A 16818-nucleotide genomic window follows, 5' to 3' on the forward strand; every position below is an offset into this window, starting at 1 on the left:
ATACAACTGTGAACTAACAAACCCTCTCTAATTGTAACAATGAAATGGAATAATCAAGAAATGTCAGTACATTTAAGCTTATTAAACATAAACATCTTAAGGATAAAATTAAGATGAAGTTCTTAAGGGCAACACAGCCTGACTTACCAGCGGGCAGTGAAAGGTGGAAACTTCCCAAGTTTCCCCTAATGTTTAAGAGGTCAGTGGTGCCCTTCCTGCTCCTGCTCCCTGATCAAGTGAGGTTACAACAGCATCTACTTGAAAGTGGTTCCGAAAAGTGTTGCCAACTTTTCGCACTTTCTGATACTCTCCTCTGCCACCTTCTCTCCAATCCTTACATCCAATGAAGGCATCTGATCCAGAGCATGCCTCCACCAGAGGGAAGTGGGCTGTGGTTCTGTAAGAGTACAGCTTCAACCACCGCGTGAATATTTAGAGTTAAAGCTTAGCTACCAAACTGATATTCCAAACCTCCCTGGCAGTGGATGACCTACCATATCCCATTCCACCACACAAACCCAAGGGAAGGCTCGAGAGTGCAGGCCAACACACATTCCAGGCTCCACACTGAGTTTTCCTTGGTTTCAGGAGTTTGAGCCCGTTTTGCTTAAAAATAGCCAATTGAATTTTTTTTTCTTAAATCTAGGCCAAATTACCAAAGACACTCCTTCCTATGCCCAGGAATGTGCACGCAAAGGAATTTTTCTTCAATAAGTTTCGTTTGTTTGAATTTATTTTCAGCATGATGTTTAAATAGCACAGCTTCAAAGGTGCAAACAGGACAAGATTCCTGGTCTCAATAATTGGAGGAATCTGTTCTTTTGATGCACAAAGAAGCCTGAGTGTTCCTCTTTTGGAACTAGCTTTATGCAACAAAGATGATGCAAGTAAGAAGACCAAGGGGTGGAGAAGGAGATACCGAGGGCTCTCTTTCTAAGGTACTGGGCACCATCTTTGTTAACTTTTCTCCCACATATATGTCCTGTGGTGTAAAGGAGAGATCCTAGGTACCCAGAGAACAGCTTTAACTTCCAGGGAGAAGCAGCTGGCTGTTTGCTGAGACCAACCTCCATCTACTGGCCCCCAGCAGTCCCCTGAGACAGAGGCAGGTCTGAATCCCCTGACACTGGATAAACTTCTCACTGTACACCACAGTGTGTAGAACTGGGTGCCTACACACAGGCACAAAACTGGGATGCAGTGGGTAGGGCAGAGTTGGAAAGAGCCTCCCTGGAATTGGCCCATAGAGTAAAGTTGCTTCACAAACCTCAGAGAAGCTGTCAGAGTGACCCCAAATCCCCCAGAATCTGTAAGCAATAGCCAGGTCAGTCCTTTTCCTGCTCACCAATGGGGACCCTTATATGGAGAGTCTGGATGGAGTTCAGAATTTTCATAAAATTCTTCTATAAAATCAACACCTTAGGAGTCCATAGTGTCAACTAAAATAAAATCATGCAACATGAGAGTTGTGGGTTAAGTTTTATTTGGGGCAAAGTGAGGACTACAGCCTGGAAGGCAGCATCTCAGAGAGCTCTGAGGAGCAGCTCCGAAGAGGCAGGGGAGAACTCAGTATGACAGATTTTAGTGACGGGGGTACGTGCAGTGAAGCACACATTTCAGGCAGAGGCTTGCTTTAGTCACGAGGAGCAGATGTCATCGTTAATGAATTTAGTGCTTTTCTAGAGAGGAGGAAACGCAAGAATCTGGGCCCATAAAATCTTCTCCTGAAAATATCTAACTATCTGAAGTCCTGTTCCGCCAGTTTTCCCAGAGCACAGAGCACCTCATTCCTGAACTCCTTTCAGGGTGTGTTGGACATCAGCGGCTGCAGAGGCTCATAGCCTAATTCAAGCAGAGGAGATGGCAAGTGCTAATTTTCAGCTGGCCATAGGTAAGATTAATGCCCCTGTTGCCAGGACAACAGTAATTCCTCACAGGAGATCTGTGTTTCAGTTAGCCCAAAGCTTGGTCAGCCTCTCCCTTCTTGCTCAGGTCACAAGCTACCACTGAGCTATAGGGACTAGCCCTGCACTATCAGGTATCTAACAAACAATAAATTGCAACCCCAAACCTTTTTTGCACTTCAATAAGAGTATATGTTAGAGTTAGCTATTTACTTGTCTGTGCTGGTCAATCAACCAATGGAAAGCTGTAAAAAAGTAGAAACTGAACTTCAGTTTCCTCTATCAGCCAACAATTCAAAATGTTTGTTCAATAGAGGAGCCATGCTCTCTTTGCTCCATTCTCACATCTCTTATGTATGCTTTCTCATCTGGGTTGGAGGGTAGAGTCAGTTGGCATCCATCATTCCTGGTAGATGTGTGGGACACCATATCCTCTCTACAGATTGCATGGGGAAGCTCTGTGGCAGAGGTAACTGTATAATGACCAAGTGGTGGTTTGTTAGGGTGTGTGAGGGGACCATCCTGTGGCTTTAACTCAGCGCTCACTTGTGCCTGTGTCTCCAGGTGTGTGTGTGACCCTGCACATGCACACTATTCATCGTGGGTCTCCTTCCTGTCATGTATTATTCCTATTCGTCTTTGATTTTGTTTGTTTCAAAAATCTATATTAATGAAAGGGGAGTTTTTTTTAACACTACCACCAGTGTGGAAACAACTGCTTTGTCATTAGAGGTCTTCTGGCAAAGGCCGTATGACAAAGGTAGACATGCTCTAGAGAGGATATGGATATCCACTGAATGCTTGGAAATTCAAGGTCTGCTAAAGCCTAGACAGCTGATAATTCTACACAGCTAGTGTCACATAGTTTACTGTGACCTTGGTATAGGCTAAGTATATATATATATATATTCAAACATCTAAATAAATGGTTCTTGGGAGTTTAAAAAGATATATACATGCTTGGGTTCATACATTTGATTTCAATTAGTGTGAAGTAGGGTCTCAATTCTACAAACATGCCAAGAATTCTGATGTGCAGCTCGGGTTGAGAACCACTGATCTAGTTATTTAGTTTTTTACACTTCTCATGGTAAAGAAAGTTTCAATTCTAAAGCCAGTTAAAGCCACAGAGGGGAGTGAAGATCCGTGATACTTCTGAAGAGGATAAGTGCACTGCACACCACACTCCCCCACAGGGACAACACAGGCAATTTGGGCAGGACGATTATATGAGATTCTGACTCCTTTCCTCAAAATGCCAATAGAGCTTCCCAGTCATTGTGACAACCCACAGCAGCTATAAACTACCAAATGCTCATACATAGCTGAGAATCATTGCTTAGCTGGGTGTATCTGGCTCCAAAGGCAATACTTATTTCAGATAAATTTCAGCCCTGAAACATTTACTTCCAGTTCCAAGTCCACTGCCAAGATGGTTTCTCTGAGATGGCAGTCTAGAGGCTTAGCAAAGGACAAATTTTGATTTTTAAAGTGGCTGTTCCCCTTGAGACGAAAATTTTTTAAAATTAACACGAATAGTTGATTAAATATAGCATTTCTGTTATTAGCTTTTTCTCTGTCATGAAGGTCAATAAAGCCTTTTGAATCTCCAATGTGAAAAGTACATAGTGACAGATTCAAGCTGTTGGTTAGCCACTCCTCACGCCAGGTCTCTCCTCCCCGCAAATCAAAACAAAATCAAAACCACAAATAAATTACGAGTAGTTATTATAAACTGAATTTTCAACATTGTGTAGTTTTTTTTAAATTAATACTCAAAGGGAAATCGATGAGGATTCAAAAGACTGTTACCAGTACCAACTTTCATATTAGAGCAAAGATTTTACGTATATTATTCTTTATGCCGAGGGCAAGAGACTTTACCCCAGATTTTCATATCTGCCAACCAATCTGCAAGAATTTCCAAGTACGTGACTTCAATGAGTGCAAGATTTCTGAGTCTTGGTGGCAGTGGTGCAATCCAGCTTTCCACTCAGTAAGTTGCCAATGAAAGGGACAGAACTGGGCCTTCTGGGTACATGACACCTACCAGGCCACTTTAGGTAGGAGGAGAAAATGCAATGGTCAGGTTCACCAGAGTAAGTTTACGTCTACAGATCAGCTCCCACTGGAACGATGCTCTTGGCTTTAGACTGATTTAATGAAATTCTAGAGAATGACTATTTTTTTCTCCTACTCAAAATATCTCACATACCGTATTTCTAGCATATTTCTTGCTCCAAAAGCAATTCTGTGTGGTGACCTGTTATAGCAGACAGGACTCTGGGCAACAAACTTGCTTAGTAACATACGGCTCCAAGTATAATAGGCAAATTCAGAAATGGCTGGTTTGGTTGGAATGCATAGAAGCTGGTCAAATGCAATAGGGTGAGGATAATTCCTTTCTCAACGAACTAAAACCTAATCCACTTTCTTGCTTCCAAACACATCTTTTTAGACATAACAGCATCAGCATCACGATAAATTGTTTAGTTTCCATGATGACCACATTTCATTTGTTCACCATAATTTTCATTGATGTTTACTGCATATCAAAATTATCTTGTTAGTCTGATGCAACCTAGCAAAGGTACTTTATAAATCTATATATTTTCTAAAATGTGACCAACTTGTGAATGTACAGCTTTTGAATTATCATAACAGTCAACTACTGAGACATAATTGAGAGACTTAGGCAATTTTTACAGTCATTCATAGTTATTTATCAAGAAAAGTACAAATCAAGGAGTAGAGGAAAGAAGCAAAAATTAAGATGATTTATAAAAAGAGAAGTCATACTTACTCTCTTACCTGAAATTTTTAATGCTTGGGCTTCTTATTGAAATTGGTGGTAATAAGATGTGTCTTTTTAAAGAAATAAGCAGTCTTCAGTGTTTTTATAGCATTGGTTACTACAGAAATTATACTTCTTTTACTTCTTGTCTTGAAGGGTGAACAAAATAAACAAACTGAAACACTACAATGAATGGTAAATGATGAAAGATTTACAGTACAAAAAACAGTGTAAAAAGGAAGACAAGTTTAAATATTGTTGTGTAAGAAAGTGATGAAAATAATACAAGAATGAGAATAAGTAAAATGATAGGCTGGAACATCTGGGAAGGTAAATGCAAAGACAAAGAGAAGAGTTAATTAATAATAATTTTTAAAACTTACACTTATATCAACTAATCTAAGCATTCGTTTAACTTAACGTAAAGAACCTTCTTTATGTATTTACAAAATCTGAAAGCCTTTTATAATATACAGTGCTTTCTTTCACTCTGATTTCTATTTCTTCCCCTGAGAGTATCGTTGCAAAACCACATGCTCAAAGTGTTTAAAAAAAAAAACCTGCAACGAGGAAACTAAAACCCAATTATTTGATATAATAGACAGAGAAAGAAATCTTTAACATTTCAAAATTCAGCACATTTCATCTTAAAACTTTTTTTTTTTTAATAGCAAAGCAAAGCAGCATGCCAGGTAAATAAGCAATAGGGTTGCAATTTTTCTAGTTGTGACTAACAGGCAGTTAATCTACTGTCATGCTTTTGGGTATCAAGTGATTTTTAAATGTAAATCTCTTGCGTGTCTTAAAAGCCATGCATGCTGTTGTACTTCCGTGGGTTCTCCAATGGACACAAGATACCAGGCTCGCCAGACGGGGTAGCACTACCTGTTTGTTGTATAAGCTCTCTCTTAGGTGATTAACTCTGACAAAATGCATCGATTTTGGCCACCATACCTGGCTAGAGCAGATCAGTCCAATTCATCGGCTGTGCCTCTACCAATTAGGATGAAGGAAAAATGCTGGTTTTCCCTGTTTGGGAATAGTTATTACTCTTTCTCTGAATTAGAGTTGCCTTAAAGCTAAAGTATAACACTCCTTCCCAGTCCTGAGATTCTCCGCTATCGGGCTGACAGTGATTTTCTCTAGAAATAAAGATCATGTTACTTCGATTTATGGTACAGCAGCGTCTCCTACCTGCTCCTCTCGGTAGGGCTCCAGACATAGTCTCACCTCTCTTTACTGCTGGTTTCTACGTTTTTACCAGCAGTTATGCATCAATCCTGATCATTTAGTGATGGACAAAATATTTTAAGCTTAATTTGAATCCTGGCTTGAAAACAACAGATCAACAATTGAAGATTTCTATTCGGGATCTTTCTGCAGCTCAATCTATTAGAATTTGCAGCGTAATATTGGAAATGTTGGCCTTCGATAATAATACATCTTAGAAATCCTTTAATCTTTACACAAAAACTGGGGAGGGTAAATTTCCCTTTTAAACAAAACAGAGGGGGAGTAGTTACTAAGTGACTGGATTATGAAAACCTCAGGCCTGAAGAAGGACAGTGTGAAAGAAGTGCGCCGTGGGGCTTCCAAGCCCAGAGAGGCTCTGAGCTGGGACTTCCCTAAAGCGGGGCGTGGAGGTCGGTGCGCGGAGTCGCCCCACAGGGGACCGCGGCTCCGCGGACCAGCCTCGCCATCGCCGTGGCTCGCAATAGGCAGAACTGTACCTGACTCACGGATATGGGCTCCTCGGTGCCCTGGTCGTCCGCGGACTTGGGCACCTCGAGGCGGTCGATGAACGTCTGCAGCTCCTTGCGGAAGGCCTTCATCTGCGCGTTGATGCGGTAGAGCAGCTCGTGCTCGCGGATGCGGCTGCCATCATCCTCCTCGTCCATCAGTCCGAACAGGTCCCCGTTGGCCACGTAGATGCGAGCCTCGGTGATGATAGTGCTCGTGTCGGCGATGAGCCGGTCGATGGTCTTGCCCAGGCGCTCGGCCTCGGAGCGGATGTCCTTCATCTGCTGCCGGTCGGAGAAGCTCTTGGGCCAGGGGCCGGGCGCCGGGTAGAAGGAGCGGGTGGGCGTGAGGCAGCGGATGTTGCGCACCTCCTCCGAGTCGCTCTCGCCGCCGATGGGCCCTTCGCGCTTGCGGTGCGGCGGCCGCGAGTCGTCGTCGCTCTCCTTCTTGCCCGCGTCGCTCTCGGCGTCGCTGTCGCGGGGGCTGCCGCGGATGCCCAGGTGCGAGGCCAGGTCGTAGCGCTGCATGTTGGACATAAGCACGCGGTTCTCGTACTGCAGCTGCATGACCTTGCCGCTGAGCTCGTTGATCTGCAGGCGCGCCGTCTTCAGCTCCTCCTGCAGGGCCTCGGTCTTGGCGCTGTCGTGGTGCCGCGCGCTGTCGTGGCCGCCCGACTTGTACTTGTACTTGTTGAGCTCCGCGGTGATGCGCTTGTTCTGCTCCTCCAGGTCGGCCACGTTCCTCCGCAGCAGCTCCGTCTCGTCTTCCACCAGCTGCAGGTGCTGCCGCAGCTCCGACAGGGATTCGCTCTGCTCCCTCATGAGGGGGTTGGCCGAGCCGTTGAAGTCATCGCCCCTCAGGTCGTCCAGTTCCGCCTTCAGGCCTCTGTTCTCCACCTCCAGTTCGACGATTTTCCTGCCCAGGATGTTGGCTTCTTCCTCCACCAGCCTCAGCCGTAGCTTGAGCTCAGCCTCCCTGGTGCTGGGGGGACCCCCAGCTTCGCCTTTGGGCAAAGGGCTATCTAGATCCCCGTAAAACGATCTGTACTTCTGGAGCTCGTGTTCGAATCTGTCCTTTTCTTTATCAATCTTGGCCATTTTCTTTCTCATCAAAGCCGCTTCTTCCTTCACGAACTGCAGCTGGCATTTCAGATCTTCGTTGTCCTCCTCATTTGGGAAAAAAAAGGGAAGGGGATAGGATATCATTTTTTACGTAAATCAAGAAAACAACCCAAAGAACGACACCTGCAAAAATAATTTCTCTTTTCTCATAATTAAGATTTAATGAGAGAGAGAGAGGCAGAGAGAAGTAGATGCTGTACATTTTCTCCAAATCATTTAAATTCTTTGGCAAATAAAAGAATAGGACAATATTACATCCTGGAAAAAAGAGGAAGCAATATAAAAAGAGAAAAACTGTGGTCATCACTATTCAGAGATTATTATATGTTCTAACTGCACACAACTGTTTGGCTGTCATTTTCAACAATGGTCATTTTGTTTTGTTTTTCACATGGTTTGAATTCCCCTGACTGTAGTAGATATGAAACCTATTCCCTGGAAGGAACACATGGTTAATATGTACTCACTGCCATTTATAGAGCTCTGACTGTCAGCCAGATTCTGTAAAATTCTTTACATATGACCTAATTTAATGTGCAGAGTAAACTTATGAGTAGGTATTAAAAGACTTGGTTTGGGGGGAGGGTATAGTTCAAGTGTTAGAGCACATGCTTAGCATGTGTGAGGTCCTGGGTTCAATCCCCAGTACCTCCTCTAAAAATAAATAAATAAGTAAACTTAATTACCTCCTCCCACAAAACAACAACAACAACAACTAAAACAACCAAAAATACCTGGTTTAAAGATGTTCAATAACTTGTTTAAGTTTATACAGCTAATGAGTGGTACAGGACAAAGTGAAATTTGAATTTAGTTCTGACATAAAAGCTTAATTAGGCTCATGACCACTCTGCCATACAGAAAGTAATCTGTCCTCCACCTTTATTCAAGGAAGAATTGTTTTTGAAGGCCTTCAAAGTAGGGAAAATTTAACACTGGTATAGCCCCTCCAAGAAGAAACCAGTAGGTGTTTCATCTAGATCACTTCTTAAATTGGATGTACTTCCATCAGTCTGAAATGGATAGAGTTGGCTCTGCCTGGTAAAAGGATAATGCAGCAGACCCTATAGACACTTTTCTCACACATTTTTAGGACAACCTTCAAACCCTAATTATTAACTGAATGGAAAAGTACAAACAGGAAAATGGAAATCAACCATTTCTTTGAGAGCTAATATAAAAACACATTATTATGTCCAAGGACATAACTCCCAAGGATAATTTTGGATAATTCCCAAATTCTCTTTTAAGTTTGCACTTTGAACATATCATGTAACTTCTGTGGACTTTGGTTTCCTCATTTTAAAAAAAATGAGAATAAAAATGCTTTTCTTTCCCATCACTGGGTCAGCTGTGTTTGAGATGAATTCTGGCCAAGAAGTAGCAACCACTGATGGTGAAGGTGAGGAGGATAAGGAGCTTCTGCCAGAGATGCTCAATAAAGATGGCCCAGAGTTTTTGAAATGGACGAGATGGAAAGCAGGGCACAGGGCTCCCATCCTCCCATCTACTAAGGAGAGTTCGCATGAAGGGTGTGAGAGCTGCCAAGCATGCAGAGCCTGAATCTCACATCCCTTATATCCTTCTATCCTTACATCAGCCCCACAAGGGAAGTGATACTACGTCTACTTTACAGACAAGGCAGCTGAGCTTCAGAGAGGTTTAGTAACATGGGAGAGCACAAGTTAATAAGTGGCAGAGCACATCTGTATTCAGACTGATTTCAAAAATCATATTTTCCCCCACTGCACGTGTTGCCTCTAGAAAAGAAACATAAGAAAAAAATAGGATGGGCGTTTGAGATTTGCAGATACTAACTACTCTATATAAAATAGATAAACAACAAGTTTCTTCTGTACTGCCCAGGGAACTATTTTCAATGTCTTGTGGTAACCTATAATGAGAAAGAATATGAAAATGAATTTATGTATTATATGTATGACTGAAACATTATGTTGTACACCAGAAATTGACACAACAATGAAAACTGACTATACTTCAATAAAAAATGAAATTTAAAAAATTACACATCTAAAAATAAAGAAAAAATAGGGCAAGGAGATAAAATAACACAATCAGATAGATGCATTGGCTCATATACATTCCTCTAGAAGGGGTTTAGAAGAAAGGAAAGAAGTGCAGAGAGATGAGAGACCCCAGAGTATAGTGAGAAGAAGGATAAGAATGTATGTCGCAGAAAGATCTGATGTGAGAATCCATTTCTCAAGGGGAGAAAGAAGCTGCCCCAAAAGAGACTGTGTTGGGGCCCCCACACTAATTCAGGGAGGATGAACCCAAGGCTGATTCACAATGTCTAATATCACATCTGTAGAAGAGTCAAAGTTAACCTTGGTGTTTTGAGCTAAGGTGTCTTGATGGTTGCATGGTCAATAACAGGGATAGAGACTGAACAAAGAGGATCAAGTCTTATGGGAAGAATATGGATTTAAGTATATTAAAACGCTTTCTCTGAGGTATGTCCATGGAAGGATACCCAGTGGAAACACCTATAACAAGCATGTGGAACCCCAGGCTCAAGATTACAAAGATCACCCTCCCTGGACCTGTAGACAGCTCAGGCTCAGAGGGAGGACATGAGACTGAGATGCATAGAGGTGATGGTTGAAGCTATTGCAGTGGTTTCAGAGGCAATCAAAGAGGAGAAGAAAAAACTGGGAGACAGATAAGAAATGGATAAAGGCTTGAGCAGGAGACTCAAAGGTCAAGTAAGCCAATAATTAGAAATAATGTTTGTTAGAAAGGTGAGCAGCAATATACATATCAAATAAGCTGTTACACAGGCTGGGCTCTGCTGAGAAGTAAGAGTAGGTAAAATTGGGAAGCCAGGCTGGGCTGCATGTACTGTTGAGTCTTTGATTGCAAGGCAAGGCCTTTATTTGCTAGCAAAAAAAAAAAAAAAATTAGCATAATACTACAGTTTTAATCTAACCAAAACAGCAGTAGATGTGATATAAGTCTTAGATTGGAGCAGAATAACATTATACTGAGTTATGTCTAGCAAATACAAAAGAAGAGGCTATCTGATTTGTATATATGCAAGCTCTCCTGCTCAAAGGAAGGAAAATATAAAAAGTATTTCTAAAGTTGCACATTATTGTGCAATATATTGTATATATGTACTTACATACAATATAATGTATATGTGCAGTCAAACTGTAATAATTCTACCTAATAAAACTGGAAAAGAAAAAAAAAGAGTTGCACATTAATGCATGTAACAAAGTCATTATGAGGGATGGAGGATGAAAGGCATGATAATTATTTATTTTAAAAGAAATCTCTTCAAGATACTAAGTGAGATAGTTTCTGCAATGCCAAGAGTTTAAGAATCCTGTATGCCAATGTGCCTTGCAACCTCATCCTGTAACCTAACTATTGTAGGTGGCATTTGGACCCAGGCATGGAAATCCCATAGTAAATGTGAAATCATTAAATCAGAGATTGTATGGAAAGTGTCTGGTCGGTATGTAACAGAGCAGAAATGCCTGCTCCTATTTTCCACAGTGAATGCCAGGCAAGAAACATTACAACGAAGCAAGTTGTCTCTTATTTTTGTGTCTGTTAAAGACTCACTCTTAAGACGATACAAATGACATAAGAGGAAGGGGAACATAAAGATGAAGGGTCAAAAGAAGTGAGCTGAGCCTGGCTTTGACTTAGCTACTGCTGAAAGCTAAATTGCACTCTGATAAATTATATATATTAACCCATTTAATCTGTATAACAATTCTCTATTGTGATCCCCAATTTATAGTGGGAAACAGAGGCATTAGAAAGAATAAGTAACCTGTCTCAGGCTGGGCAGCTGGTTTGCAGCAGAGATTTCCATGTAGGCAACCTGGCCCTAAAGTTAGTTTGTAACTGCTATGCAATACCATTTCTCAGTATATGAACTCACTGTGCCGCTGGAGGAACATGTAAGGGATACGTGCAAGCAGCTGAAGCAAATGAACAAAATGAAATACAAGCAATACAGGTGATAGCAGGTTGAACCATATGAAATTGCCATTTGCATAGGTCTGAATCAGCAGCATGCTGGCAATTTCACATGGCTCACTTAGAAAAGGGGGACATGAGAGTATTCAAAAATGCACATTGATCCTGCTGCAGAATGCCAGACACTAGACACTGAGGAGCCAAAGCTGAATAAGATGGCCCCTGCCAACAACATACCCTGGCTAAGTACGGGGAGATGAATATGTAAACTGGAATTAAGACAGAATGGGATGCTCACCCTAATATAAGAATGTGAGTTAACTTACGTCCTCAACCTTGACTGAGCAATAGAATCATCTATGGACTATTTCATAATTGAGCTCTCCCATCCAAGACAGTCCTGATCAATCTTCTGAGGTGGGTTTTTGAAAAAATGATAGGTATAACCTCTAAAAATAAACAAATTGAAGCGATAGCAGGGACTTCAAAGGCCACAACAGTAAACTAGTAAATTTCCCAGGACGTTTGTGCCCATGAAATAAAAGCTGGTGGATTGCAACATATTCTGACTGTTGTAAGGTCCCTGGTCCCACTGAGAAACTGAGGAAAGCTAAGTATGTCTTTTGCAGAAAAATCCCCATGTACACATGAAGTAGGGGTCAGGAACAAACAGTTAAGAATTCTTGGATTAGAGAATGTTTTTGAAAAGAATAAATAAATTTAACATGGGGAATATAAGAATAGGGAAAATAGTGGTTAAAAAATAATAATAAACTGCTGATTAAAGCTGCCATAAGATTTTAGAACAGGGAGCATACAGCATCTTCTCCCTCAAAGAGGTGGAGAAGAGAATTGATGGTAACATCTGATACATGCACAGCACAATATGTACAGTGAGGTGGATAAAGTTATGGCAAAGATAGAGCAGGGAAGATGTGGTGACAGAGCATCTATCAACTTTTATCAGAGAAAAGTACACATAGGAGATGATTCTGGTAGGAGACTCTGGGATTCTAGAGCTGCTGAGGCCTGTAAATGTTCATGCCAAGTACCAGGGGAAAAATAAGCCAAGGACAGAGCAGGGAGAGAGAGGAAGAGGAAAAATAAACATTTAATATGTCATGCCTTTAAAAAAATGAATGAGATCAACTTTTAAAATTTTTGAATACTTAAATATTGCTTTAGTTAAAATTATTATCTAATGAGAAAACATCTTGTAAGAATAAAAAAAAAAGTACATATGCTATAGGACTATAGATTCCAACTCACACATTTCAAAATCAATATTTAGCCAGTGTTTTTAGTGAGCCATGTCATATTTGTCCCTAAATATTTCCTCTTCTGTTGTAAAATCTTTGCTACGTCCATGAGCACTTCTGCTCACCCTAAGAGCAGAGCCAGTCTTTACTGTAGCTGTGTTTCTAAGGTTATTAAGAAGCTCATGTTGGGTTTTTTTGTTTTTTTTTTTAATCAATTAATTAATTTTTAAATTGAAGTATAGTCAGTTAAAATGTGTCAATTTCTGGTGTACAACACAATGTCCATATATGTATATATATGCATGACTGAGACATTAACAGCCCACATTGTGGACATCTTTGAGTTTTATTTTTAGTCGTTTATTTCCTGTCTTTTGCTTCCCCAATCCCCCTTAGAGAGAGTTATTTCATTTCAGGACTGTCCAAAGCCACCAGGAGCTGCTCTCTCCCCTCTGCCATCCCTTCCTACAACATTCCTTTCTTTACTCTCTCCCGATACTATAGGAACAGCCATTGTATTGACCTTATTAATCATGTGTGAACAAGATTAGCACCATGGGTACAGTTCTCAAATACAGCAACACATAAAGTACTAATGACATTCTGCTGTGTGATCACAACGCAAAAGCAATAATAAGAGGGATTTAAGTGCTAGCTTTGTAAGCAAGGATACTGAATGCTTTATACAGCCTGCATCTACATTTATATAATTATATGCATAATTTAACTCTGTTTTACATGAGTGTAACTGGCCATTATGTCTATTTATAGTTGCACCTTATCATTATATACACTTAAAGGTGTGGGGTGTACCAGTTGAAATTTCATTTCCACATACCTCTGTGGGAGTCTGTTGAGCCTTTTTTTCAGATTTTGGCAAATCTTTGCTTCCTCTTCTTTTCAAGGATAGCTGAAACAAAGCGTGAATAGAGAAATTAAAATTTAATTAAATTTTATGATTTTTAAGTGTCCTGATTTCCTATGATAAAACCAAGCCAATGAAAAGTGTTGGTTTAATAATCATAATGGAGGAAAAAACCCAAACCAGATGGATTTAGACATATTTTACTTTGGGTGGGGATATACATCACAGTAGAAGAGTAACCGGCAATTAATTATCTAGCTGATTTGAGAAATTCAGGAAACCTACTGTAAAAATGCAGAAAACCAACTTGGAGAAAATTTAGATTGATAACTCAATATTCTATATATTTCAAATGAAAGCAAATTCTTGTTAGCTTCATCATTAAAAAAAAAATCCACATCATTAAAGGAAAACAAAAGAATAAGGTATTATTTCCAGTTGGAGTTAGGTTGTTATAAGCTTATAAAGACAAACTTCCAGTGGATTGATGTAGAATTTGAAGAATTTCATTCTTTCCTTACCACACATCCATGTAAACAAGTATGATTCATAGACACACATACACACATGTGTCACACAGTTGGCAATGGTAGGGGTTATAGTGAAAAGGAGGTGGCACGCTTCAGCTAAAGGAGCAGGCTGAGTGAGAATTAGGAATGCGGGCTTTTTAAAAATAAGCTGGAGATCTGGATTGTTATGTAAAATCTCCAACATTTTATTGATTGGCCCTAATTGAAATTCAAACCAACAACACTTGATAGGTCAAAGAATACACATCTAACGCCAAATCCCTCATGGACCAGCAGTATTCCATCTCCAGTGCTCAATTCCATTTCTCAGCACCAATAAAATAAAGGTCCCTCTGTATGAATAATAATCCATACGTATGAATATCTACCATGTACCAAATACTGAGCTGGATACACAAAGATCAATTAAATAATGTACCTACCATTGGTCAGCTCACAATTTAACATGGGAGACAGGGATGCAAACAATTACAGTACAAGTTGGTAAACGCCATGCTTTAGGGACTTCATCTTAACATGGTATCACCACCATGAGAATGGTAGTTGCCACATGGCTGATGTTGAAAAAAAAATATTTGCTGAGTGACTAAGAAATATGAGGTTCTGAGGTCAAAGAGGAGGTTGGGGGTACAGACTGATAGGAAAAGCTGACAACATTTCTCAAAAGAGGAGGCTTCATGAATTTGCCAGGAACTGCAAATTAAATTCCTCACATGTTAATTTCTAACCCATATCTAGTGTTAAATGCAGGCATATGTTCAGGCTGCAACTACTCTCATTCAGTATAAAATGGAAACTACAGAACCAAATGAATAGTCTGTGTGGTTATTTATTTCTAGTTCACAGAAAGATGTTCTTCATGTTACTTGTATAATTTTCTTAGAAATAGAAGGTGTGGGGACTGATTCACCACAACCAGAAGTGATGTAAGAACCAAGCAGCAAAAACAGTGTCAAAAAAACCAAGACTATAGTGAGCTGAACTAGGGAATCCTGGAACATTCTGTGTAGGGGCTATCTACAAAGAAGCACCTAAATTCACCTTATTAAATATTTATGGAATGCTTTTACTTTGAGTGTATTCTACCATATGTTTACTTAGTGCTTACTAATGCACTTCAAAAGATACAATAATAAAACCAACATAGTCCCTGCTTATTTTGAAGTTCCTGATTTACTTGACAAATGGTCTGTTTGGTCTGCAATTTAATACAGTGTGATGAAAGAAACAATATTAACTGGCACTGATTAAGTATTAATTCACGTCAAACACTTCACATACATTATCTCAACTAATTCTTAAAACACCCCTCTTAGCCTTACTTGCAGATAGGAAGACTAAAGCTTAGAGAGGTTAAATTATTTAAAGCAGTGGTTCTCAAAGTAGGATCCCCAGAGCAACACCATTAGTGTCACTTGGTAACTTGTCATAAATGCGAATTCTCAGGACCCACCCCAGAATTAATGAGTCAGAAACTCTGGAGATGCGGCCCAGTGAGCTATGATTTAATCAGCTCTCCAGGTAATTCTGATGCACGGTGAAGTCTGAGAAGCACTGCTGTCAGTAGGTAAGTAGCAAAACCAGGCCTTGACCTAAGTCTTTCTGATCTTTATTATTTTCTAGATTGCAAAGAAGAAAGACTTCATTCAATCTGGGGCTGGAGATGGTGTGGGAAGCTAGTAATGATTTCCAGAACGAAGTAACATCTTATCTTGAATCTGGTAGAGGAGGAGTAACGCAGTGGAAGATAGAGAGGAGAGGGAAGGGAAGAACAAAGCATTCCATGTAGAAAGACCATTTCTGGGACATAAAGAAATTTGGGATGGCTGTAACAAAGTGTTAGGAGAGAGTGACATGGAATTTGCCACCACACCTTGAAGGACATTGAACAAAATTTAATTTTTATCTCACCAAGGTCAAATGATTGTTCTAAGGTCAATTAGGAGTATTAAAATGTTTAATTATTAAATTAAATTATTAGATAAATAAATAAAATTATCAATTTATCAAATTATTAAACAAATAAAATTATTAAATTAAAATAGTTTAATTAGATAATTAAATAATTTATTACAGTGTCCATAATCAGACTGTCACAGAAGAAATACAAGACACAAGGGTGGTAGTCCAAATGACCAGGAGGGAAGGAGATGGCCTGCAAGGGAAATGAGGGAACGTACACTCTCATTCTGAGAACATTTTGGAAGGTCTTTGCTTTTCATTCATTCATAGATATTTGTTGGTTTCTGGCACATATACAGTACTTCATGGTTATACAGATCTGACTGAGAACTATTTTCGTCTCCCCTCAAAGAGTTAACTGTTTATGATGGTAAAAAGAATGCAGATAATTAGCTAAAACAGTATATAGAATTAACTCATGTATTAATAAAGAACAAATCAAAGACTGAGAGAGCAAAGAAACAGCCATGATTCCAGATCTGGGGAAAGCAGAGAAAATCACTCAGGAGGGTTAATCTTTGAAGGATGCACAATATTTCAACAGAAAGAAAACCAAGTAAACAACAGGAGCAAAGACGGAGGAATAAGCGTGCCTTAGCGATTCACTGGCTTCTGAAAGAAGCAATGGAGGTAGAGACACTATAGCGATGAGATTGAAGAAGACGCTTCAAGGACAGAGGTCAGCT

The 16818-nt window shown here is 40.1% G+C and overlaps 2 protein-coding genes across 2 annotated transcripts in view; both read right to left on the reverse strand.

Annotated features, from left to right (window-relative positions):
• The window catches only part of KIAA0408 (KIAA0408 ortholog), a 29887-nt gene extending 25051 nt beyond the window's left edge, over window positions 1-4836 (reverse strand). Inside the window, exon 1 of the mRNA XM_032484850.1 lies at window positions 4716-4836. The gene's annotated coding sequence lies outside the window, so the exon portion shown is untranslated. The remainder of the gene's footprint in view (window positions 1-4715) is intronic.
• Window positions 4837-4895: 59 nt separating this feature from the next.
• Window positions 4896-16818, reverse strand: part of SOGA3 (SOGA family member 3) — a 38243-nt gene continuing 26320 nt past the window's right edge. The window contains exons 5-7 of the mRNA XM_032484848.1: window positions 13614-13685; window positions 6429-7604; window positions 4896-5020 (exon numbers count right to left, since the gene is read on the reverse strand). Of these exons, the coding sequence (XP_032340739.1) occupies window positions 4910-5020; window positions 6429-7604; window positions 13614-13685 (1359 nt within the window). The 3' untranslated portion in view covers window positions 4896-4909. The remainder of the gene's footprint in view (window positions 5021-6428; window positions 7605-13613; window positions 13686-16818) is intronic.

This window comes from Camelus ferus, chromosome 8 (genome assembly GCF_009834535.1).
Source record: "Camelus ferus isolate YT-003-E chromosome 8, BCGSAC_Cfer_1.0, whole genome shotgun sequence".
In the NCBI taxonomy this organism is placed as follows: Eukaryota; Metazoa; Chordata; class Mammalia; order Artiodactyla; family Camelidae; genus Camelus; species Camelus ferus.